Here is a 25,197-nt window from a genome sequence, read left to right on the forward strand (position 1 = left end):
GCTGCTGCCTCTCCTTACATTTCATTACTCTGCTTGGACCTTCAAAGCACAGCAGACCCAGGTATGTGGACCTTTACCTGAGTCCCCTCCCCCCCCATCCATGTATACAGTGCAGGGTATATACTGTATACAGAGGCCTCCCTGCTATATACATGTGGCACGGTCACGTGGTGCGTACAGTAATAGAACGCCGAGCTCCGCACCTTTCTAGTCTCGGCCACGCCCACCTCCCCGTCTGTGACATAACAGAGGGGCGGCAGGAGGGAGATGGCTCCAAAAATGAACGCGATTGGTCAACGGGCGAGCGACGCGACCAATCAGCTGACGCCCCGCAATCTGACGTCACTCAGCAGCGATCATACATAAGAAGGGCCGGTGTTCTCGCTCTCAGCTGGCTGATTAGTGATTACAGCAGGTGGGTGACCAGATAATGGAGGAGAAGCCGTCCAGGTGTCTTCTCTGCCCGGCTCGTGGCCTCCTGAGGTGGTGATGGTCGGAGGAGGATGTGGCGGCGGTGACTGATGCCCTGTGTGCTGGCACATTACGTCATCCTGCGAAGGCGCGAGTCTTGTGGTGCACGGAGGCATCGTGTGACCTCGTGCGGTGCCTGATGCAATCTGGTTGTATGACGTCACACTCACTTCTGCAGGGTTTTCGTTACTCTGTGTCTGACTGGTCCTGGGGTTGGGGGTCTCCCAGTGGTAGTGCATCCCTCCTTATCCTGTGGATGATGGGTGTTCAGAATAGTCTAAGCCTAGGTCAACTACTCTTATAACTGGGGGTCAAGTTGGGCCCCAGTGGCCCCTGATGGCCAGCATGACCTCGTATAAGATCTGTGACTGCTCCACTGGGCTGGCTATATCCCTGTGATACTACAATCCTCAGCATTCTCTCATCTGTTGCTACATATGCTGCAACTTGTGGTGTATAACACTGCGCAAGCGTTCTGGATGATGTGTTGTCAATGTTGTGACTTGTACATTTATTTATTCCCCCCCCCCCCTTAACCCTGTATACATCACCTCCAGTGTAATGTCTGCCAGCTCCTGGGGTGTGGATGTTGTGTGCAGTGCATGTGGCGCGGTGCCAGTCTATGGGCGATAGCAGCATTCATTCTGCCTAGTGATTATGTACTGCATGTGATTTGTGTATATATTATATAAAAATATATATTTTATTTTGTAGCATAAGTATGCAGTTTTTGCCCGTCGGCTCCTAGCCTGCGCCCCCTCCTTCAGCTGGTAAACGTATGCTGCCCCTGACCTACAGACGGCTCTCCTGCCGCTCCGCACGTAGCTGGCTTCTTGACTGCGCTCCTCCAGTGGATTTCTTCCATCAGCTCGGTCAGAAAACATTAGATTTTTCACTTAAGTTCAGCAGAATTGCGCTTGCAGCTCTGGATTAGAATGGTAGCTGTCATTTCGCATCATCAGGACAGGATAACGGAAACTTTTTACCAAAATCATTTTTTTAAGCAATTTGTCTTATTAAAATGTTTGGTGTATCTTGGGACCCCCTGTCAGAAACCTCAGTGCGACACATTACAAAACCTCGCAATATACCTTTTATTAGAACTGGATTCCTCTGTATGAAATTGCACAATCTGCAGTAATAAAAACAACCAGATACTGCCTAGTGCAGGGATGGCCAACCTGCGCCTCTCCATGCCCTGCTGTAGGCTGATACCTATAGGCAGTGTGGCCTTCCCTGGCCTAGTGGAATCCAGAAGACCAGGCTCTGTCCTCTAAGTATAAAGGGAGGCTGTGGACACCTTTCGAGGCTTTTTTTTTTTTTTTTAACCCCCAAAGGAGTAAAACGCTTTCTTCTAGCTGGTCTTTCAGTCTGCAGACTATTGCTTCCTTCAAGGAGCCGCTGACGGCTCAGCCCTTATGGCCTCATTTGGACAAGTGTCCTGTACAGAAAACACTGAGGTGCGCTTGCCTGTTTTTAGGCTACAGGTGTATTTGCTTCACCTGTCTGTCTCTTGCTGACTATCAAGCCCTTCATGAATTGGACTTGGTGTATCAGCATTAGTCTGCCCTCTAGTGGTTGTTTGTCTGTACGGCAGGATCATATTCGCTAAGACTGGTCTGATTACGGTACTATGTGCATAAAAATGCAGCACGAGCTGAAGATAGGAGCACGTTTTCATACTTTTGAACCAAAATGTGTCACAACTCGCCAGTCAAAACAGACGCGGTAAAGCACGCCAGCCCTGGAGTAGGTATTGGACTGTTTTTATGACTAAATTGGGAGCAAATAAGGCGCACTACATAAATTGGTTGAAAAATAGGAACAAACAGGGTCATTTCTCAAACTGGTGTAAATTAGAACTGGCTTAGTTCCCATAGCAACCAATCAGACTTAATTTTTGACAGCTCCTTTGGAAAATGAGATGGAATCTGGTTGCTATGGGCAACTAAGCCATTTCTACTTTCCACCCGTTTGAGAAATGACCCCCACCAACAGAATTTCTGAATTGGTCTAAAAAATCAAAGTGGGCGAAAAGTGCAAATGCCGCTGTAACAGGCGCATTTTCAGTAGTAAATGAGACTAAAGTCTAAAATGTCATTTTATGCCTAAAAACAGGCGCGCACATGCTAGTAAACGCGCCCCACTGTGTGGGAGCCTGATTTCTGGACACGACTTGTTTCACAGGATCGCACGGTATTATAATCTAGAATTGGATTGCGGAGCCAAACGGATCTGTCCTGATTACAATGTAAGTCAATGGGGACGGATCCGTTTTCACTGACACAATATGGTGCAATTGAAAACTGATCCGTCCCCCACTGACTTTCAATGTAAGTGAAGACTGATCCGTTTTGACTTAGACTTAAAAAAAAAAAAAAAAAAAGAATAATGCAAACTGATCCGTTCTGAACGGATACAAGCGTTTGCATTATAAGAGCGGATCCGTCTGTGCAGATACCAGACGGATCCGCACCTAACACAGGTGTGAAAGTAGCCTTATCGGTTAATCAGTATAAAATAAGGTGTCTCCTCTGCTCTCCCCATCCTGTCCTGGGTGAAGGTGCTGGAAATGCCAGGAGAGGACTGTTCTGCCAATTGGTGGATGAGGCAGGTCACCCATGGAGCTAGTGATCGGCTGAGGCGTCTTCTAGCTTTCCAGGGTGAAGATCGGCAGTGGCATTGGTTTGGTGAAGGGCAGTAATGCTGCTCGTGTTAGTTTAAGGGGTTGTCCAACAAATACGCAGTTTTCAAACCAGTATCTGGATCTGAATGGTTGTGTAGATAAAAAATTGGCATCGGCAGTGAGTTATTTAACCCCTTAAGGACCAGGCCATTTTTTGCAAACCTGACGCGTCCCTTTATGTGGTTATAACTTTAAGACACTTATACTTATCCAGGCCAATCTGAGACACATTCGTCACACATTGTACTTCATGATGGTGGTAAAACTGAGTCAAAATTTATTTTTATTTATATTAAAAAAAAGCCAAATTTACCAAAAATTAGCAAATTTCAATTTCTCTACTTTTATAATGGATAGTAATACTTCCAAAAAATGGTTATTACTTTATATTCCCTATGTCTACTTCATTTTGTGAATGCCATTTTATTTTTTGGGGACGTTACAAGGCTTAAAAGTTTAGAAGCAAATCTTGAAATTTTTCATAATGTCCAAAACCCACTTTTTAAGGACCAGTTCAGGTCTGAAGTCACTTTGTGAAGCTTGCATAATAGAAACCACCCAAAAATGACCCCATTTTAGAAACTACGCCCCTCAAGGTGTTCAAAACTGATTTTTACAAACTTTGTTAACCCTTTAGGTGTTCCACAAGAATTAATGGAAAATGAAGGTTACATTTCAGAATTTCACTTTTTGGCAGATTTTCAATTTTAATCATTTTATATATATATATATATATTTTTTTATTTTTTTGCCACTAACAAAGTAAGGGTTAACAGCCAAACACAACTTAATATTTATGGCCCTGATTCTGTAGTTTACAGAAACACCCCATATGTGGTCGTAAACTGTTGTATGGGCACATGGCATTGCGCAGAAATAAAGGAACGCCATACGGTTTTTGGCAGGCAGGTTTTGCTGGACTGGTTTTTTGACACTATGTCCCATTTATAGCCCCCTTAATGCACCCCTAGAGTAAACTCCAAAAAAGTGACCCCATTTTGGAAACTATGTGATAAGGTGGCAGTTTTGTTGGTACTATTTTAGGGTACATATAATTTTTGGTTGCTCTATTACACTTTCTGTGAGGCAAGCTAACATGGCTGTTTTGGCACTATTGTTGTTTATAACCCTTATCTGACAGGTGAGATCATGTGGTATTTTTATAGAGCAGGTTATTACAGACGCAACAATACCAAATGGGACTACTTTTTTGGTTGTTTCAGTTTTACATAAAGCCTTTTTTTGTAAAAATATTTTTTTTAGGCCCCTTTCACACGGGCGAGAGTTCCGTGCTGGTGCAATGCGTGAGGTGAACACATTGCACCCGCACTGAATCCGGACCCATTCACTTCAATGGGGCTGTGCACATGTGCCGTGATTTTCACGCAACGCAGGCCCCATAGAAGTGAATGGGACTGCAGGAAAATCTCAAGCATCCGCAAGTGCGGCTGCGGTACGAATTTTTTTTTACTTTTTTTTTTTTTTTTTTAACGCATGGTTGCTAGGTGACAATTGGGATGGGGATCCGATCTTTATGGACCATGTGACGAGCGCAGTGACTTCACCAAAGGTCCTTTTCCTCCCAGGTCCTCAAAGAAGAGAGGTGGTGAGCCGGGCTGTGCGAACAAGTGGATGAGGTGAGTTTAATTAGGTTTTTATTTTTAACCCCTCCATCCCTAATTTGCTTGGCATTCTGTATTAGGAATGCTATTTTCCCTTATAACTATGTTATAAGGGAAAATAATAAAATCTACACAACACCTAACCCAAACTTCTGTGAAGAAGTTCAGGTCTGGGTGCCAAACATGCCGATGTTTCTCACATGCATGCAAAACGCAATAAAACACTTTGCACTCGCGCGGAAAAACTGCGCACTTTCCGGCAATGCCTGTGTGAACCCAGCCTTGGGGGCTCCACTTTCTGAAAGCCGTAGTTTTATTTATTTTTGGGCGACGGTTTTGATTTTTACATTTTTTTTTTTTCTGGATAAGATGACTTTCATTGGTACTATTATAGGGTGTATATGACTTTTTGATCGCTTGCTATTACACTTTTTGTGATGTAAGGTGACAAAAAATGGCTGACACAATTTTTATTTTTTTTGTATGGTATTCACCTGAAGGGTTAGGTCATGTGATAGTTTTATAGAGCCAGTCTATACGGACACAGCGAATACCGAATGTCTACTTTTTGGAAAACCTTTAACTTTAAAAAAAAAAAAATAATTTATTTTTTTTTTGTCCCACTCTGGGACTTTAACTTTTGGGGGTCTGATCCCCCTTTACAATGCATTCCAGTACTTTGTATTAGAATGCATTTGCTGTATGTGTAATACTGTGTGTATTACTCATACAGCTTCCTGCCTGTGAGATCCAGGGGGCTGGATCTCACAGGCTCTTCACCGGAAGGCAGCACGATGCTTAAGAATAGCATTGGGCTGCCTTCCTTGCCACCGGATCCCCGTCACAGCTGATGGCTGGGGACCTGATGGCTTCTTTCTCCCTGCACAGACATCGCACGTGCTGCGGTCAGTGCTGACCACGGCTGTGCAGGGGTTAAAGCGCTGGCAAAACGCGTTGGACTGTTTAAGGACACATTGCAATTTCATTATTCCTATGTATTTCTCTAGATCTTTGTTTTCTTTTATATTTGGTGTATCATGTCACCCTAATTGGGGCAGTAATATTGTCTGTTATTTTTCGGCAACTTATCAATCTTCCTAAACTGCTAAATCTAGGCCATTGTTGGAATATATCCCATTGTTAGGGCTATCCTAGGGTCTCTAGGAGGCACGGGATCACCCCTATCGGGGCTGCTATTCAGTTTGTAGGCAGGGCTCCAGATATAGGGACATGAATAGGGATTTTGTCCCATACCTTATGCTTATGCCTCTATACAGGGGGTGCAGCACCAGGTAGGGGCAATGGGGGGGGGGGGGCAGCCGAGGGCGGCCATGGAGAATGAGTGCTTTCATTGTGGCAAAGGGGTTGGGGTTAAGAAATTGGCATGGGGGAAGGGGTTGTTTTAGCCTTCGGTAGCAGAAAGTCTAGGGACATCCCTGCCTCTATAGAAAATGCAGACTTTGGAGGTGCAGCTGGCAGGGGAGCTGCCAAGTACCACCTGCCTCAAAAAAATCCAAAGAGGGAAAAAAGTTGACTTTTTATGGGCCGTCCAGATATGTTGGCAACCCTGATGCCACGGTGTCCTCAGGTCTGAGCCTTTGACATATTCATTAAAATGCCATTTTACAGGTTAGTCTTAAGCCCTGGCACCTCCGTGTGGCACTTAGCGCAGCCGGCTGACGTCCATCGTCCATTCTTCCACAATGCCCTCTGTTGTGCCAGGTCCTGTCGTTTGTTTTGGCTGCTTTTGATGCTATTGGGAATTCTGGCAGGAACTCGGTGAACTTCAGGGGATTATGACTTTCCCATTGACAAGTTCAAGGTGTTCCTTGGCTGTGCGGAGGGCTGCGTGCTGACTGGCTGCAGGGCGGAGGAGTGTGCGGAGGAGAGGCTGCCGCAGCCAATGACTCACCCCGGGCGTGCACCTGCTTTCCCCTGTCAGTCGGCTTTTGCAATCTCTGGTGCACATACGTCATGACCAGCGAGGCAGATAACCCTGAGCTGCACAGCTGAAGGCTGAAACCACTTGACAAACTCAGGGGCTGTTCACACAAGCGTATTTCAGTATTACTGACATGTGTCGCCTGCATCATGGGAGCCTATGAGAAATCCACAAGTCTCGCCTCTCCTTCTCTCCAGAGACTGGTGACCGCAGCTGGAAGCAGAAGGCTCCATCCACTCTGTATAGCCGGCTACTGCATTGGACTGAGCCTTTTGCCTCCAATGTGATGCAGACGGTGAGGGCGCCTGGCACCGGACCCCCCCCCCCCCCATCTAATATTGATGACTTATCTGGAGGATTGGTCATCAATGGCTTAAAGTTGGGAAGCCCCTTTAAATCAGCTTGGGTTTACCACATCTATATTTCAGAGCTGGCAGCTTCGGTTAACAGCACGGCCTCCTCACAGCTTACCAAGTATAGCGCCATCCAATGGATAGTGGCTGTGCTTGGTATTGCAGCTTAGGCTCATTCACTTTCCTACAGCACTCCATGGCCTCTTGATTCAGCTGATCGGTGGGGTGCCAGGAGTCAGACCCCCCCCCCCCCCCCCCAACATCCTGAGCCATCAATATCAGAATCCCAGAGAACTCGTTTAAGGTTCTGAAATGGAATGACGTTCCTGTGATTTCTGCAGGTGTGCAAGTCTGCACGTTCTGCTTCTGACGGTCGGTTAACCCAATAGCTCCATAATCCGCTGTAGGTTACAGGAAAACCACAGCTGGCTGTGACTGGCATGGGCTGAACGTCTTCTAAGCTGGCACATTAGAGGTGCACTGGCATGGACTTGCATTACGTGTTTGTTAAGGGTGTCCTGGGTTTTGGCATTTTGTACCCAATGAAACCTATCAACGAAGCATCAGAGTTGTGTGTTGTCTGCCTGCCAAGACATATAAGCCGCCCAGTGTGGACCCAGCAGCCGCCGTGTGTGTTTGTCCAGGGATTTACATAGGAATCTTACTGTCGCTGCAAAAAAGCCAGCAACGGACTTCAGTGAGATGTCTTCTCCACAGCCGTGGCCTGGTGGTGGCTTCTGTCGGCTGTATGGTGACCGCTGTGTCCATGGCACGTTAAGGCAGTTCTAGGATTTGCGTCACCCGTCTCCTGGTTGTCAGGTGTGACTTTAGGAGACAGACGGGTGGAAGGTTTTCTTGAGCCAGTATATATTGTGAAAGTGTCAAACTGAGGCAATAGTCCCTTCCAGAGTGCTGCAATGTAAAAAAATAAAATAAAAAATCCACTAAATTGTGCTTGAACCGAAGACTAATTGAAACCGGTCTCAGGGTGGTTTGTCTTGAGTTTGTTCATTTTTAGGTTTAATGCAGAAAACTGCTCCAAATATTGGCTGCAAGTCTATGGGAATTATTAAATAGTACAAAAAAGGCCTAAAAATGCACAAACTCAAGACTGAAACCACCCTGACACAGGAGTTTCTAGCGGCCTTTGGTGTTTTAAACTGTAAGTGCAGAACAATCAGATTCCACCTTTCATTTATCAGAGCTCCTATGGAAAATGAAAGGTGGAATCTGATTGGTTGCTATGGGCAACTAAGCCAGTCTTGCTCATAGGCCGTTTGGATGCATGAGGCCCCGTGGTGGTTTATTAGGAAAGGACAAATACATTGTGTAAAGGAAATGACTGGGTTAGTGGGTCCGGGAAGCAGAGTCTCAGCCGGAGGTTTTACCTTAACTAAAAGGTATCTGGTTCAAGAGCCTTGTTCTTTAGAAGTGGGTCTATTGACAGAAGCAGAGGTAGCAGAGCGGAGTTTGTCACTTGACACAGCTCTTCTTGATTTGTGTTGTGTGGGTTTTATCTTTTGACCATAGTGTAGTTGGTAGTTCTTGAACTAATATAATCTGAAATGGTGAGATGACGGTGTCATCTCTGCTACATCAGACATTTTGCTGATCTTACATGATAGAAGGGGGGCGCTCTTGCAGTGCTGTATAATAAAATGCAGCGATTTGTCTGCAAAATCCTAAAGTTTTTATTTTTGGAGACAGTCTGGTCTGATAATGGCAGCCCCTAGGATAGGACAGCGGTTGCAAAACTTCCTGTAGTCGCTTTGTGGCGCAGTGCGGGTGACTCCTTGGCACTGCTATGTGGAGCCTGATACGGACTATGCTGGCTGTTCTCACAGGCATTTCCAGGCTTCCACAGCTGAGCGACGCTTGCATTTTGATGCTGACTGTCTCCCTTCTCCATTGCAGGACTTCTTCTAGCTTCTTGGACCTTCCACAATGTTTTCCAAGCTCGTCCAGAGGCGCACCGTGGGTGCAGTGTACAACAACCTAAGGGCCTCCTTGAGCTCCGCAGGACCGGCCGCTACAGAGAGCAGCGTGGAGGAAGCGCTAACCTCAGAGTATGTGTATGAGAGAGAATCCAAATATGGAGCACACAACTACCACCCTCTCCCCGTGGCCCTTGAAAGGGGAAAAGGTTTGTCTTTTTCTTTTTTTGACATTTTACACTTGTCCTTCTGGAGCTTATACTTCTTGAATGTCCTCATATCTTTTAAAGGGTTGTCTCACTTCAGCAGATGTCATTTATCATGTAGAGGAAGTCAACACAAGGCCCTTACTAATGTATTGTGATTGTCCATATTGCCTCCTGTGTCAGCTGGATTCATAATTTTTTTTTTATTTTTTTTTTTAATCACGCCCGGTTTGTTTCCAGGGTTATGACCACCGGCAATGTTGGTCGTGCTTGCACACTATAGGACGGGGGTCAGCAACCTTCGGCACTCCGGCTGCTATGAAACTACAACTCCCAGCATGTACACTTGCTCAGCTGTTCCTGTAACTCCACCAGAAGTAAAATGAGGATTCTGGGAGTTGTAGTTTCAGAACAGCTGGAGTGGGCAAGGTTGCTGATCCCTGCTATAGGAAAAAGCTCACATAGGCAGACATGCGCAGCAGCTCTTGTCCACCTCCGATCTGCTCTGCAGCAGTGGTCATCACTAAGCAAGCAGTGTTGTAATGTGATGGAAAAATGAATCCAGCCAGCAAAAGGAAGCAATATGGAGAATCGCAATACATTAGTAAGTGCCTGGTATTAACTTTGCCTACGTGATAAATGCCATTTGCTGGAGACAACCCCTTTAGGAACATCTAACTGGGCTTCTGATACAACTTGTGTTACAGTAATGGATAACGGGTAAAGTCCCCCCCCTAGGCATTGCTTCTAGGCAAGTATGGTGCCTCAGTCGCCATATGACGGCACATGGAGTACCTTTTGGGGGTCTGTAATACAGGATTGGGTGCTGGATGTAGTATTGCAGTGTGTATGGGGCCTTAGAATCAGAAGTGATGAAGAAAATCTGTCGGAGTTTTTATAGATTCCATCTCGGTGGTGGTCTGAGCGTAGAGTACAGAAGAGCGTGTTCTCCTTGAAGCACGGTCTGTGTGATGGTTGCGTTTTCCAGACTGGTCACAGCTATGCTGACCCGAACTCTCTGCACCCTAGTGATCTGTGATGCTGTGAGTTCCTGCCGGACGGTGGGTCTACAGTCCAGTACGGACGTAATGCAGCGAGTACAATAAATGGTGCGGTGAGGTCGGGTCGGCCTAGCCGCAGTTTGTCTAAAATGTAGTCCTCGCAGACCCCACACACACATCTGACACCAGCCTTTTACGGACTTGGAGGTATTCCGGTTTCCATAAATAACTTACGTTTTAGACTAATTCATCAGTAATTACCTAATCTAATGTACATTTCATATTTACCGTTCAGTTATAAAAGTAGTTTTCTTCCTCTGCTACCTCATAAATTACCATGGCATCGACCCTGTAGTTCTGAGCTGGAGATGAGCGAGTTTCAGGTTATGAAAGGTTTGGTAAGAGGTGAATTGCATTATGGATTCCAATACCACGGACCATGATGCAATTTTATGACGGAATGCCTTTAGAGGTGTTCCGTTCATTCTGTCAGTCTATGGGCTGCAAAAAAACGGATCAGTCATTGCTTTCAGAGGTTAGGTTAAGAAATTGGCATGGGAGGGGTGCGCTGTTTCGGTTTTCACCTCAAGCAGCAGAAAGTCTAGGTGCACCCCTGGCTGGTGCGTGTTCTTAGCGTGTTTTTTTTATTTGTATTTGGTTTAAACATGTTGGTCTGTCGCCAGGCGTGTATGTGTGGGATGTGGAAGGCCGAAGATACTTTGACTTCTTGAGTGCCTACAGTGCAGTGAACCAGGGACACTGTCACCCCAAGATCCTCAGCGCTCTGAAGTCTCAGGCCGAGAAGCTGACGCTCACCTCCAGAGCTTTCTACAATGACATCCTGGGAGAATACGAGGAGTACATCACCAAGCTGTTCAACTACAACAAAGTGCTGCCCATGAACACTGGTAAGAACGCCACCTCGGTCAGCCACTTTCTATTTTGTGCCAAGTTTTTTTAATCCATAGACCAGAAGATCAGGTAGATTTATGAAGCTACAGGTAACAGAACAGGCCTCCACAGCCTGCTGTGTTTTTACTGTAATAGTCACCCATAGCATGTATGGATTTAAGTTTCTCTTGCTCCCACAACGCATATTGCAGTGTAGCTCGAGCCTTAGGGCTCTTGCACACTAACATATGTATTTTGCAAACCGCAGAAATTACGGATGACGTCTGGAACAGCTGGCCACTAATAGAACAGTCCTTTTGTCCGTTACGTGGAGAATAATAGAACATTTCCTATGTTTTGCGCACCAGACATACAGAAACTGAATGGACCCCCATTGAAATAAATGGTTCCGCAGACTAGAAAATGCATTCGTGTGCATGAGCCTATAAGGTTTGAGTGTACATTACCATTTGGGAGTGTGTCCCTGCACAGATTGGACAGTGTCATTGTCAGACTGTGCAGGGACATGCCCACAAATGGTAACACCCAGATGGACCTTTTATTAGACTCTGGCAATTCACTCAAACATTTAGTAGGTATAATAGACCTATTGGGTGACGGCTCCTCTTTAATTGTATGTGTTCTGGATGCAACCCCCACCAGTCCGTTGAATACAATAGATCCCTGCATTGTAGTTGCTGATCCAAACTTGGAGACCCTGCTTACTACTTATATTCGTGCTGGGTCTCTGGGAACCAAACCTCAATGCAGCGAGCATTTGATTTTAGAAGCTTGCCACCCCTTCATGTCTTGATCGTAGCCTTCATGTAGCAGCAGTGATCACTATTCTGCCCTGGTTTGAACCTGTTGTAACTTTGTCTCTTTAGGTGTTGAAGGTGGGGAAACTGCTTGCAAGTTGGCTAGAAAATGGGCTTACACCGTGAAAGGAGTCCCCAAATACAAGGCTCAGATTATTTTTGCAGGTAAATGCTCGGACTGCACTTACTGTCTTGCACTACAAAAAAATTACATGACCTGTTATACAGGTAGAGCTACTTCCAAAAAACTGTTTTCATCCCCTTTCAAATGATCAGAGATTTTACCCTTGGGGCTGTTTCACACAAGCTAGTGCAGTCTGGAAATCGTGCTCCATGTGCGCGTGATCCTCCATTCTGGACACTACTTGCTTGCAGGAGCCCATGGCATTCTACTGACTTATAATACTGTCTCTGCATGACCTTTCTGCTACAGGATCATACTGACTGCTTTATCAGTGATTCTGTAGAAGTAGTCATGCAGAGGTACATGGCATTAGTCAGTATAATGCTGTGTGCTCCTGCAAGACTGGTGGTGTCCAGAATGGAGGATCACTCGCACATGGAGCGTGATTTCCAGACTGCACACGTTCTTGTGAAACACCCCTTAGGCAGGGTTCCCATATGCGTTGTGAACTCCAGCGGCCTTTACTGGCAAAGGAACAGACTGCCGGAGTTCACCATATCTTCAGTCGGATACCACGGTGCACCGCAGGATCCCTGTTCACTGTACTGTGATCCAGCTGCTTTCTGGCATAAATGTTGGCTTTTGTCTGGCTGAAAGCTGGCGTGTATGCTGTATAGGCAATCTGTTAGCCATACCAGGGCTGGACGAGCAGCCTCACTCCATCAGCGGGGTCTGCGTTATTCCACTCTATCAACCCTTTGCGATTTCACTGCAACCACACACATCAGTTGTGTCCGCCCGGCATCTGTGTTTACTGAGCTCTTTTATTTTCCTTGCTCCTGATGAGCCATTATGAATATGGTGAAACACGTCGAGCCTTGATGGGAATTATATTGACTTAGAGCCTGACAATACGAGGCTTTGTATTTTCACATAGCCAAGAGCAGATTGAGAGCCATTAGTTGGCCTCATCTATGGAGATTGTCATTGACCCCCACATTAAAAAAATTATGAGGAACAGACTGATCGCCCAATTTGAGGGATCATTACAGCTGTTCCTTAATTATTTTACGCTTTCCCAGCGCCCATGACCCAAACATAAATAAGGCGACTACTTGTTTTTTCACCCCTGTCATTGATGACTATTACTGTACAGAACCACCAGGTGTGGGATAATTTTTTTTTTTTTTTTAACCTCCCTCAATCGATGCTGTGCATTGCCTGTGACACTGAAGGCACCCTGCCCATTTTTGAGTTTTTAGATGACCTTCAATAAAGACTGATTTTATTTTCCTTAGTATTTATTCAAGAAGTGAGATATAGATAGTGTGTACAGTACAGACCAAAAGTTTGGACACACCTTCTCATTCAAAGAGTTTTCTTTATTTTCATGACTGAAGGCATCAAAACTATGAATTAACACATGTGGAATTATATACATAACAAACAAGTGTGAAACAACTGAAAATATGTCATATTCTAGGTTCTTCAAAGTAGCCACCTTTTGCTTTGATTACTGCTTTGCACACTCTTGGCATTCTCTTGATGAGCTTCAAGAGGTAGTCCCCTGAAATGGTCTTCCAACAGTCTTGAAGGAGTTCCCAGAGATGCTTAGCACTTGTTGGCCCTTTTGCCTTCACTCTGCAGTCCAGCTCGTCCCAAACCATCTCGATTGGGTTCAGGTCCGGTGACTGTGAAGGCCAGGTCATCTGGCGCAGCACCCCATCACTCTCCTTCATGGTCAAATAGCCCTTACTTTCAAAGTTTTCCCAATTTTTCGGCTGACTGACCTTCATTTCTTAAAGTAATGATGGCCACTCGTTTTTCTTTACTTAGCTGCTTTTTTCGTGCCATAATACAAATTCTAACAGTCTATTCAGTAGGACTATCAGCTGTGTATCCACCTGACTTCTCCTCAACGCAAATGATGGTCCCAACCCCATTTATAAGGCAAGAAATCCCACTTATTAAACCTGACAGGGCACACCTGTGAAGTGAAAACCATTTCAGGGGACTACCTCTTGAAGCTCATCAAGAGAATGCCAAGAGTGTGCAAAGCAGTAATCAAAGCAAAAGGTGGCTACTTTGAAGAACCTAGAATATTACATATTTTCTGTTTCACACTTATGTATATAATTCCACATGTGTTTGTTCATAGTTTTGATGCCTTCAGTGTGAATCTACAATTTTCAGTCGTGAAAATAAAGAAAACTCTTTGAATGAGGTGTCCAAACTTTTGGTTTGTACTGTGTGTGTGTTATATATATATATATATATATATATATTTCAAAAAAATAAAGAACACAAAAATAACACATCCTAGATCTGAATTAATTAAATATTCTTCTGAAATACTTTACATAGTTGAATGTGCTGACAACAAAATCACACAAAAAATATGGAAATCTAATTTTTTTTAACCCATGGAGGTCTGGATTTGGAGTCACCCTCAAAATTAAAGTGGAAAAACACACTACAGGCTGATCCAACTTTGATGTAATGTCCTTAAAACAAGTCAAAATGAGGCTCAGTAGTGTGTGTGTCCTCCACGTGCCTGTATGACCTCCCTACAACGCCTGTGCATGCTCCTGATGAGGTGGCAGACGGTCTCCTGAGGGATCTTCTCCCAGACCTGGACTAAAGCATCTGCTAACTCCTGGACAGTCTGGTGCAACGTGACGTTGGTGGATAGAGCGAGACGTGATGTCCCAGATGTGCTCAATTGGATTCAGGTCTGGGGAACGGGCGGGCCAGTCCATAGCATCAATGCCTTCGTCTTGCAGGAACTGCTGACACACTCCAGCCACATGAGGTCTAGCATTGTCTTGCATTAGGAGGAACCCAGGGCCAACCGTACCAGCATATGGTCTCACAAGGGGTCTGAGGATCTTATCTCGGTACCTAATGGCAGTCAGGCTACCTCTGGCGAGCACATTGAGGCTGTGCGGCCCTCCAAAGAAATGCCACCCCACACCATTACTGACCCAATGCCAAACCGGTCATGCTGGAGGATGTTGCAGGCAGCAGAACGTTCTCCACGGCGTCTCCAGACTCTGTCACGTCTGTCAAATGTGCTCAGTGTGAACCTGCTTTCATCTGTGAAGAGCACAGGGCGCCAGTGACTAATTTGTCAACTTGATGTTTTCTGGCAAATGCCAAACGTCCTGCACGGTGTTGGGCTGTAAGCACAACCCCCACCTGTGGATGTCGGGCCCTCATATCACCCTCATGGAGTCTGTTTCTGACCATTTGAGCAGACACATGCACATTTGTGGCCTGCTGGAGGTCATTTTGCAGGGCTCTGGCAGTGCTCCTCCTGTTCCTCCTTGCACAAAGGCGGAGGTAGCGGTCCTGCTGCTGGGTTGTTGCCTTACTACGGCCTCCTCCACGTCTCCTGATGTACTGGCCTGTCTCCTGGTAGCACCTCCATGCTCTGGACACTACGCTGACAGACACAGCAAACCTTCTTGCCACAGCTCGCATTGATGTGCCATCCTGGATAAGCTGCACTACCTGAGCCACTTGTGTGGGTTGTAGACTCCGTCTCATGCAACCACTAGAGTGAAAGCACCAGCAGCATTCAAAAGTGACCAAAACATCAGCCAGGAAGCATAGGAACTGAGAAGTGGTCAGGTCACCACCTGCAGAACCACTCCTTTATTGGGGGTGTCTTGCTAATTGCCTATAATTTCCACCTGTTGTCTATCCCATTTGCACAACAGCATGTGAAATTGATTGTCACTCAGTGTTGCTTCCTAAGTGGACAGTTTGATTTCACAGAAGTGTGATTGACTTGGAGTTACATTGTGTTGTTTAAGTGTTCCCTTTATTTTTTTGAGCAGTGTATTTTGATGCCCTATCCTGAGGACACCAGAGCTGGTAACGGCAGTGCTGGTCCCATTGATGTAGAAGGAGCTGGCTGTGTAGTTCTGGCGATGGAACTACTTTGAAGCAGCTGATTGGGGGTGTAGGGTATTAGACACCCCCCCCCCCCCCCACCAATCTGATATACATTTTTGTGAGCATGTCTTGTTACTAAACCATAGACCAGGGGTAGGCAACCTCCGGCACTACAGCTGTTTAAACTACAACTCCCAGCATGCATGCTTTATCTTAGAAATGAATGGAGCATGTTGGGAATTGTAGTTTCCCAACAGCTGGAGTGCCAAAGGTTGCTGACCCCTGCCATAGGCCTTTATGATGCTTTCATATTTTACACTATTAGACCTTGTGTCATTAAACAGTCTGTTACTAGAAAATGTACTAGTAAACCAGACACAAGGCCTTGTAGGACTGGCTCAGCATAATGTAATCATATCTTACACTAAACGATCCTCTTCATTCTGGAGAAAAAGTAGTCTTAATCCATATGCAGATGGGCAGTGAAGTGCACTGAGGGCAGTCCCAAGCCACTCTGTGCACCCTCTGCCGGCCTCTCCCTCTTGACATGGCAAAGTTTCTGCATAGTCCTCTCATCTGGCTGTCAATCAAAAAAGGAGTAGCTGTCAGGAACAGCAAGGGTGCACAGTGGCTTGGGCCCGCCCTGATTGCACTTAATCCATATGCAAATGAGCAGTTAAAAGTTGTTTTTTCTTCTCTGTAGCTGGTAACTTCTGGGGACGGACATTGTCTGCTATATCCAGCTCCACGGATCCTTCCAGCTATGAAGGTTTTGGACCATTTATGCCCGGATTTAAAATAATTCCTTACAATGACCTACCTGCTCTAGAGGTAAGTGATATTGTATCAAGATATGTCTAGGCCATATAATAGTGGTCAGTATGGCCTAATCTGCACCATAGATCTCGGTGAACACTTTTAATTTATATGGAAGCCAAGTTCTTCACGTTGTTGTGCAGTCATCAGGGTGAAACTAACTCCTGGCAGCCTCAGGCATGCTGGAATTTGTAGTTCTGCAATGGTTAGATGCTGTACTAGATTATCAGTTTATAGATGCTCTACCTTGGGTAGACTTTTAAGATATTTCATGAGTTGCTGTGGGCACATTTCACATGTGACTGACACATTCTGATCTTTACATTTTGGTTGCATAAAAGCAGGTCATATTGGTACTTTATAGAAATTCTTGCCGCTATGTTTCCACTGCCCCCACAGCCAGATATGGCTAAGTCGTCTCGCTTTCCTGCCACAAAGCCCCTTGTTTCTACAAATGTAGTTGGGCTACTTTCACACCTGCGGCAGTGATCCGGCAAGCAGTTCCGTTGCAAAACATATGCCAACTGATGGCATTTGTAAGACTAATCAGGATCCTGATCAGCCTTAAAAATGCCTGTATATGTATATGGCAGACCAGAAGGACGGATCCGGCATTCAGGCAGTCTTCAGTTTTTTGTTTTTTTTTGGCCAGAGATAAAACCATAGCATGCTGCGGTTTTATCTTTTTGCCTGATCTGTCAGAAAGACTGAACCGAAGACATCCTGAACAGATTGCTCTCCATTCAGAATGCATGGGGATAAAACTGATCAGTTATTTTCCGGCATTGAGGCCTTTTGACGGAACTCTGTGCCGGAAAAGAAAATTGCTAGTGTGAAAGTACCCTTAATCTGTTGGCATCCAACAGCTGGTTATTGGGCTGCTAGCAAAGGGCATCTTATCAATTCTTTATTCTGACCAGTGTGGATCCCTAATTTAGTTATGGCCAAGAATGACATGTTCCAGTGGAAACAAGTTATCCCCTATCCACAGGGGAATACCCCTTTAAATGGGCTGTCTCCCTTCATCAAATGGCATTTATCATGTAGACAAAGATAATACAAGGCACATACTAACGTAGTGAGTGTCCATATTGCCTTCCTTGCCGGCTGGATTCATATTTCCATCACATTATACACTGCTCATTTCCAGGCCACCGCTGCCCTGCAGATACAAGGAGGTCAGGACAGGAGCTGCTCTGTATAATGGGGGGGGGGGGACTGAATGAAGCCAGCATTTTTTTTTTTTCAACTGGGCACCAGGGTTGTCAAGCTCTTAATGTCTAAAGGTGGATTTACATGAGCCAATTATTGGGCAGGTTATCAGGACTGTTCCTGTGGACGCTGGTTCCCGACCATCTGTAATTGTGCCGCTCAATCATTCTGTTGTCCTGTTTGTGCAATCATCGTTTCTGAGCAGCGGACTGTGCAGTCTAAACTGACTATCTGCCGCCCAGGAACAATTCTGTACGGGGACAATGGATCGCTACAGTGATCCATCGTCCTCATACTGTGAAGGAGATCGCTGCATGTAAATGCAGCGGCCTCCTTCACTGAGCGAGCAGCTGACTGCTGGGTTTCAGAATGTGCCTCCCTACTCATGGTGGGGTGGTCAGACTTTAATTTTATTGCATTAAAGGGATGCACTCATTGGACCTTTAAAACCTACATTTTGAGCCGCTTGGACACTGCATCCAGTTGGTTATACTTTAGTCAGCAGTCACACTTGTAGCATACCACATGGTGTAGAGCTGCCAGTACACATTAGATATGTAGGCTTGACATGCCAACTTCACTCAAATCTGTGGATCGTCTATGGAGGGGGGGGGGGAGGAGGAGAGAGAGAAAGGCCTCCGGCTGTACCTGGTTATCAGATGTCAAAGGAGACGGGTGCCCAGGTATCCGGTAGTCTTTCACCCTTCCCATTCACAACCTATGCATGCTTGGCCAAGGTGATGGTGTATAGTATGGGAAGATGAAGAGATGGCTGCATGCAAGTGTAGAAACCATTTAGATGTTCTAGAAGGGAACATTTCAAGGCATGATGGAAGTTGTAGTTTTGCAACAGCCAGAGAGCCACAGGCAGGGGGCACCTGTTCTAGAATGACCAAGTAAAGCTATCTAAAATGTTTTATATATTGTCAATCTTAGAGAGCGCTTCAGGACCCCAACGTGGCAGCATTCATGGTGGAACCAATTCAGGGCGAGGCGGGTGTTATTGTTCCCGATGAAGGCTACCTGACAGGCGTGAGGCAGCTGTGCTCGGCACACAATGTAGGTGGTCAGTACTACATGTGAATACTCGGAGGTCTCTGCTGAATGTGGTTACTGAGCTTTCTCTTCCATAGGTTCTGTTCATTGCTGATGAAGTGCAGACTGGTTTGGCCAGAACTGGGAAGATGCTTGCCGTGGACCATGAGAACGTCCGCCCAGATATCGTAGTGCTGGGAAAAGCCCTTTCAGGAGGAGTTTATCCTGTAAGTATATATGACTAATTTGTAGGAGGACCACAGAAGAAATGCAGATGTGTCCTTCACCACATGACAATTGACGTTCAAAGGCGTCCTCCCATTCAAGAAAATGCACCCTAAGGGCTCATGCGCACAACCATATTGTCGATCCACATCTGATCTGCGTTTTTTCAGATCAGATGTGGACCCATTTCTTTTGAAAGGGCTGCAAAAGATGCAGACCGCATAGTGTGCTTCGTGTAACTGTCACTAACTTATTTGCCAGGATAAAATCTTGGCCTGGAGAGCATTACCTGTTTTATGAAGGTAGGGAAGTGGCAAGTGTGAGAATCCTTGTGTATCGGACTACAAACCTCATTAGGCTTTTCTCTGGCCTATGGTGACCAACTGCATCGTGTGAATACAGACTTGTATGAATTGTGACTTGGTGCAAATTGCAGCACAACATTTTGACTGCACAATATGAATGAACCTTAAAGGGGTTGTCTCATCATGGACAATAGGGGCATATTGCTAGGATATGCCCCCATTGTCTTATAGGTGCGGGTCCCACCACTGGGACCCGCACCTATATTGAGAACTGAGACCCACAAGGTGGTGGCTCGAGGACTTTGGTCCGGCCACCACCAAGCCAGTTCCCCATAAGTGAATGGGAGCGTACCGTGCATGGCCCTTGCTCCCATTAATTTCTATAGGGCCAACAAATGGCTGAGCCAGCGCTCTGCTAATTTCGCCGGCCCCATCGTAAATGAATGGAAGGCGGCTGCGCATGTGCAGTGCACCCTCCTTCACTTGCAGGGCTCCGTTCTCGATATAGGTGTGGGACCCGCACCTATAAGACAATGGGGGCATGTCCTAGCGATATGCCCCCATTGTCCATGATGAGACAACCCCTTTAAACCTGACCTTGGTATAAGGACCTGTTCACATGTAGTGGATACACTGCATGTAGCAAATCCCCCAGTGATCTACAGCATGAGATTGTAAGCACTCATCCAATCTGCTGCATAACTTTACCTGCAGTGTGGATTTTAAATCTGCAGAATGTTACTGTTGCATATCTTACCCTTTGCAATGCGTGAAAAACCTATTGCAGAAATGACTATGGCTAAAAACCCCATAGATGTATTGCCTGTCCTATAGTCTATTCCAACTGTATGCAGTCCCATCTCTGGAGCTTCCTTGGATCCATCTTAAATATTCACACTGTGGTTAAGTACAGTTCTCAGGTTATTCCCTTTACCATGCAGATCTGCAGAATATTAAGGGTAAGGTGCTTTTGCACTGCAAAGGAGAATCCACAATCTCCTCTTATCTCTAGTCATACGGTGCTTACAAAACCCTTTGAGGCTTGTGAACCATGCTGCTCTCCTATTGCTCAAATCATCATGGCTGATGTAAGGCATTGCCCATAATGAAGGGTACAAATCCCTGGAGCCTGGTATTAATGTCCCTAGAAATTGACTGCTGACATCTAACTGAGGTCCACCAAGAAGAATCTGCAAGAAAAACCCAAAGGCAAATTGGATCCTTCTAGGGGGCAATTCTTAAAGCCCCTTGTATTAACCAGCCTGCATAGTTTTACTGCATTTCAGTAGGTATATTCAAAGGTGTGGGCCTCTTGGGTGCAAAATGGTTACTAACACATCTGATTTTAATTCCCCCAGGTCTCTGCTGTACTTTGCGACGATGAAGTGATGCTCACGATTAAGCCTGGAGAACATGGCTCAACATATGGAGGCAATCCTCTGGCATGCCGGGTAGCCATGGCGTCTCTAGAGGTATTTTACCAGTGCTTATTGGTCACGATCAATGCAAGTGTCCATGTTGCTATGGATGTCACGGTCAATAGGTTCATTGGTCTGTTTTATATTTTTTTATATTTTTTTAAATAGGTCATTGAAGAGGAGAAATTGGCAGAGAATGCCAGGAGGATGGGTGAGCTGTTGAGAGCAGAGCTCATGAAGGCCCCCTCGGACATAGTCGCTAATGTGAGAGGAAAGGGATTGCTGAATGCCATAGTTATAAAGCAAACCAAAGGTATGTTTTTTAATGAAAAGTAATAAGGTTGGTAATGTTCACACTCACGTTGTGACTTCCATCTATAGAGGAAACAGAACACTGTATTGGACCTTTCAGACTGGTGCCTGATGGACCTCAGTCTTTTAATAAGGTCCCTCAGGTTCAGTCTTCTAGATTGCCATGCATGAAGGGCTATTTGTCAAATCTGATGGATGCTTCAAAGGGAGCCTTGGATGGCAGTGTAACCAGTGCCCTGCATTGGAATTGATAGTTTATTTAATTGGGTTGGAAACTGGCACCGTACAGAACACAAAACAAAAGCCATTTTTGTATTGGGTCGCTTAGACAAATTTTATGATGGGTGCCTGGTTTTTGGGGGAAAGTGTCCCATGAATGGTGAAAACCTTTCTGCAGTTTGGCATGGAAGCAGGCTGCTTTCTCTGGCACATGTGAAATGGTTGAGTGTTGGTGAGAGCCAGGTTGGAGCTTACTAGCCCACATGGAAATATTTTCCGAGCTATCTGGAATAAAGATTAAGCAGAAGAAACCACTAGAGGTCACTCGTGAAACTAACTGTCTCCAGCAGAGCTGTCTAGAAACGCTTTCCAAGATTTACCTCTCGTAGAAATACAGGCTGAATGCTACACATGTGAAGGCCAAGGCAAACACTACTACCAGAAGGGGTAGAGCCGCATGGTGGTCCTCATCTGCTGTAATGTCCTAGCTGTTCCTTGCTGTATAGGTTTCTGTTTGATTCTGACTTTCCTTGTACATAGGACATAAACTAATAAATGGGAAACTGCAGATTTAACTAGAATAGTTCTGTTTTTAGCAACTTTATACCAAATTGCAGAAGGCAATATTCATGAGCTTGAGTTGGAAATCTCAAGAGCCATCCCTATTGATGCAAGGTGTCCACAGCTGCTGTGCTGGTTAGTGTAGTGTCCTGGAGCAAGGGAACTTTGGATTATAGATGTTTGTGGACATTTGCCCCTATTTCTGCTATGCAAAGCCTTCAACTCACTACTTTAGTGCACTTTTAAGGTGTAACTTGCACTGTTAAATTGCCTTTTGATATATCCTGTTCATTTGAACTCTATTTGCACTGAAGGGTTAATGCACAGCCCGTTCACACTGTCTTTGGGAGATTACAGCCTGTGCACTGAGAATTTTACACTGCTGTCATAAAGAACTATGCAGTGCCGAGGGAAAGCCAGATGGTGAACTTATGACCATCTGATTTTATCTCAGTCAGACTGACTGGAAACTGCTTGGTCATTCCCATTGACTTGTGTTGAGGTCCAATGCAATTTTATGGCAGCCTTGAACTGCAGCATTATTTGTTAGGCCTCATGCACACGACCGTTGTGTGTTTTGCGGTCTGCAATTTGCGAAACAGCACGGACAGCCATTGATAAACTGCCTATTGTCCGCAAAACAGACTAGGATAGGCTATTTATTTTTATTTTTTTGCGGACAGTGAATGGGTTCGCATCCAAGCTGCAAAAACTGCAGCTCGGATGCAGACCAAAACAACGGTCGTGTGCATGAGGCCTTAATCTATGATTTTCCTCTTCACCTCTTCCTCTAGAAGGTCCTGGATCAGTAAGATTTACTTCTGTCTAGTTTAAAATTAGAGCAGTCACCAAGTGTTTAGTAGGAGAGACTCAGTCTGCCCAAACGACCAGAAGATGCTGAGACTGGGTTACGCTGCCACAGACCCTGGGTCACAGCCCTTTGGCCAGGCTAACAGCCTTATGAGAGGGGAAGCTAAATCAGGCCTTTCCTCGGCACAGAACCTTCTACCAGAGAAGACTGGAGGAGCCTTACCATCACCTTCAGAGCAGCAACAAATAAGAACACCTTGACTGTCTGTGGTGCAGGCTTTTGAACCAAAGCAGAAGTGAATCCAGCAGGGAGTGGAAGTCCTTGCTTTTATATTATCAGTTCCCATTAATCCAGTTCTCACTTTGGGTCAAAAAAATGGCACCACAAACTGGCACCCCCCCCAAGAAAAATTGGGCAGGTTTTCAAATGCATCTAGGAGGGAAACAAGTGGTGGTGGTGTGCTCCATAATCCCTTGGGCAAAATGTGGATATCGGGTAAATGTTGAACTGAGCAGCCTGTGCTGTAGGCGGGTGTAGAGCTGCACCAGCTGCGGTGGTCTCCTGAACCAGGGGGTGGCAAGCATCTTTCGTGTAGTGTGAACAGGTGCAGGGCACTTGCTGAAATGATGTACAGATCAAGCCTCTGAAGTGACAATTTTCTTTAGTGTTAAACGTGCTGTTGTACAGATCAAGCTTCTAGGCATCATTTCTAGCAAGTGCCCTGAGGTCCTGGTGTTTCTCCAAGTTTCCACTGAAATATTTAGTGTAAACTTGGACTGGGCAGTCCAAAAATGTGCCGGTGCTGTATGATGCATCTAGACGGACGGAGTCTAAAGATCTACCATCTATTAGAAGGCTTACAGTGCACCAAAAGGATCACCCCCCTGCTAATTCTGAATCCATGGTGTGAAGGTAAAATGTAGGCAGGCAGTGTAAATGGCTGTTTTGGGGGAAATGCAGCATGACGGCAATATCTGTTATTTTGACTACATTTCTAAAAAGTAAAACACAACCCCTGCTTTATTGTGGCAGACCATATATATCCTCTTTAGCATTTCCCATGTAATTGTGGAGCTTCTATCATGACTGTTCTATTCCTACTAGAAGTTATGAATGAATTGCTAGCAGATTCCATTGAAGGTCCAGATGGATGTTGCCAGTTGGGGAAATGCCCCTCTACAGTCTAATGCCTATGGAATCTGCACCGCCAGGGTCACTGTGCAGGGACACAAACCCCCAACTGGTAACACCCATCTGGACCTTGATTGCAAACTGCTAGCAATTAATTTGTAACTTCCAGTGGTAATATAATAAAGGGATGCTACAAGAAGCATAGGAGTATATGCTCTTGATGGGAATACAAGTAGATACTAAAACATGTTGGGAGAGGTGACGGCTCATCTTTAATCTCCCTCTTCTAATCTTGATGGGTGTTTTACACGTGGACTATATTCCTATTACAGGACAGTTCTCACTGTGCACAGAAATGGGAGTTTGCAATTGGTATTTGTCATGATTTAACCTTCACTTGTCACTTTGACTTTAGACTGTGACGCCTGGAAGGTGTGCCTCAGACTGCGTGATAACGGACTTCTGGCCAAGCCCACTCATGGAGACATCATCAGACTGGCACCACCGCTAACCATCAAGGAAGATGAGATCCGGGAATGCATTGAGATCATCCACAAGACCCTCCTCTCATTCTGAGCCATCTTTGTGAAGTCGTATATTGCTTTATACTGCTTTTCATGTGGTAACTCAACTGGATACTCTAAGCATTTAGAGTGTTACTGAAGTTGGTCCAATGGACAGTTTGACGTCTACTACGCTGGTAGTGATCCTATATAGTCATTGGTAAAGGCTGGAGGGTCTCTGTTATGGGTAACGGACCAGTTTGCCAGAGTGAGCTCATACAGCCCTCTGTACATCTCCCTGTGCTTGTATTTAGTGTTTCTGTATGTATTGTAGTATTTATAGTAATAAAAGTAGTTATTTAAATTTTCTAGATGTTGCTTCTTGTACCATATGAATAAAATATATAGCTTCTCAGTAATATCTGCCTGGCCTGTTTTATGCCCTCAAATGAATTGCTGTGTGCCACTGGCTTCTAGAATATGGTAGGGTCCAGCTGTTGTGAAACTACAATTCCCAGCATACACACTTGCTTGTCTTTCCTCATAATTCTTGTAGAAGTGACTGCAGCATGCTGGGAGTTGTAGTTTAACAGCCAGTGCCAGAGATTGCGGACCCCAGTAAAGCTGGAAAAAAACCTTTTTTAAGGAATTTCTTCAGAGTCCATGCCAACTCCAGTCCACAACCAACTTCATTGCATCTG

The 25,197-nt window shown here is 45.3% G+C and overlaps 1 protein-coding gene across 3 annotated transcripts; it reads left to right on the forward strand.

Moving 5' to 3' along the window:
- Window positions 1–321: 321 nt before the first annotated feature.
- OAT (ornithine aminotransferase) lies at window positions 322–24,909 on the forward strand. 3 transcript variants are annotated; one of them, XM_040439035.1, is made up of 10 exons: window positions 322–415; window positions 8,989–9,217; window positions 10,899–11,123; window positions 11,994–12,089; window positions 16,652–16,779; window positions 18,913–19,035; window positions 19,110–19,238; window positions 20,900–21,013; window positions 21,128–21,272; window positions 24,409–24,909. In XM_040439035.1, exons 2-10 carry the CDS (start codon window positions 9,019–9,021, stop codon window positions 24,567–24,569), a joined length of 1,320 nt encoding a protein of 439 aa, XP_040294969.1. In that variant the 5' UTR covers window positions 322–415; window positions 8,989–9,018; the 3' UTR covers window positions 24,570–24,909. The 3 variants fall into 3 exon arrangements, with proteins under 3 accessions (XP_040294969.1, XP_040294970.1, XP_040294971.1); XM_040439036.1 differs by lacking the exon at window positions 322–415 and adding an exon at window positions 433–528; XM_040439037.1 differs by lacking the exon at window positions 322–415 and adding an exon at window positions 7,360–7,378.
- Window positions 24,910–25,197: the final 288 nt, after the last annotated feature.

Source organism: Bufo bufo, chromosome 6 (assembly GCF_905171765.1).
Source record: "Bufo bufo chromosome 6, aBufBuf1.1, whole genome shotgun sequence".
Classification (NCBI taxonomy): Eukaryota; Metazoa; Chordata; class Amphibia; order Anura; family Bufonidae; genus Bufo; species Bufo bufo.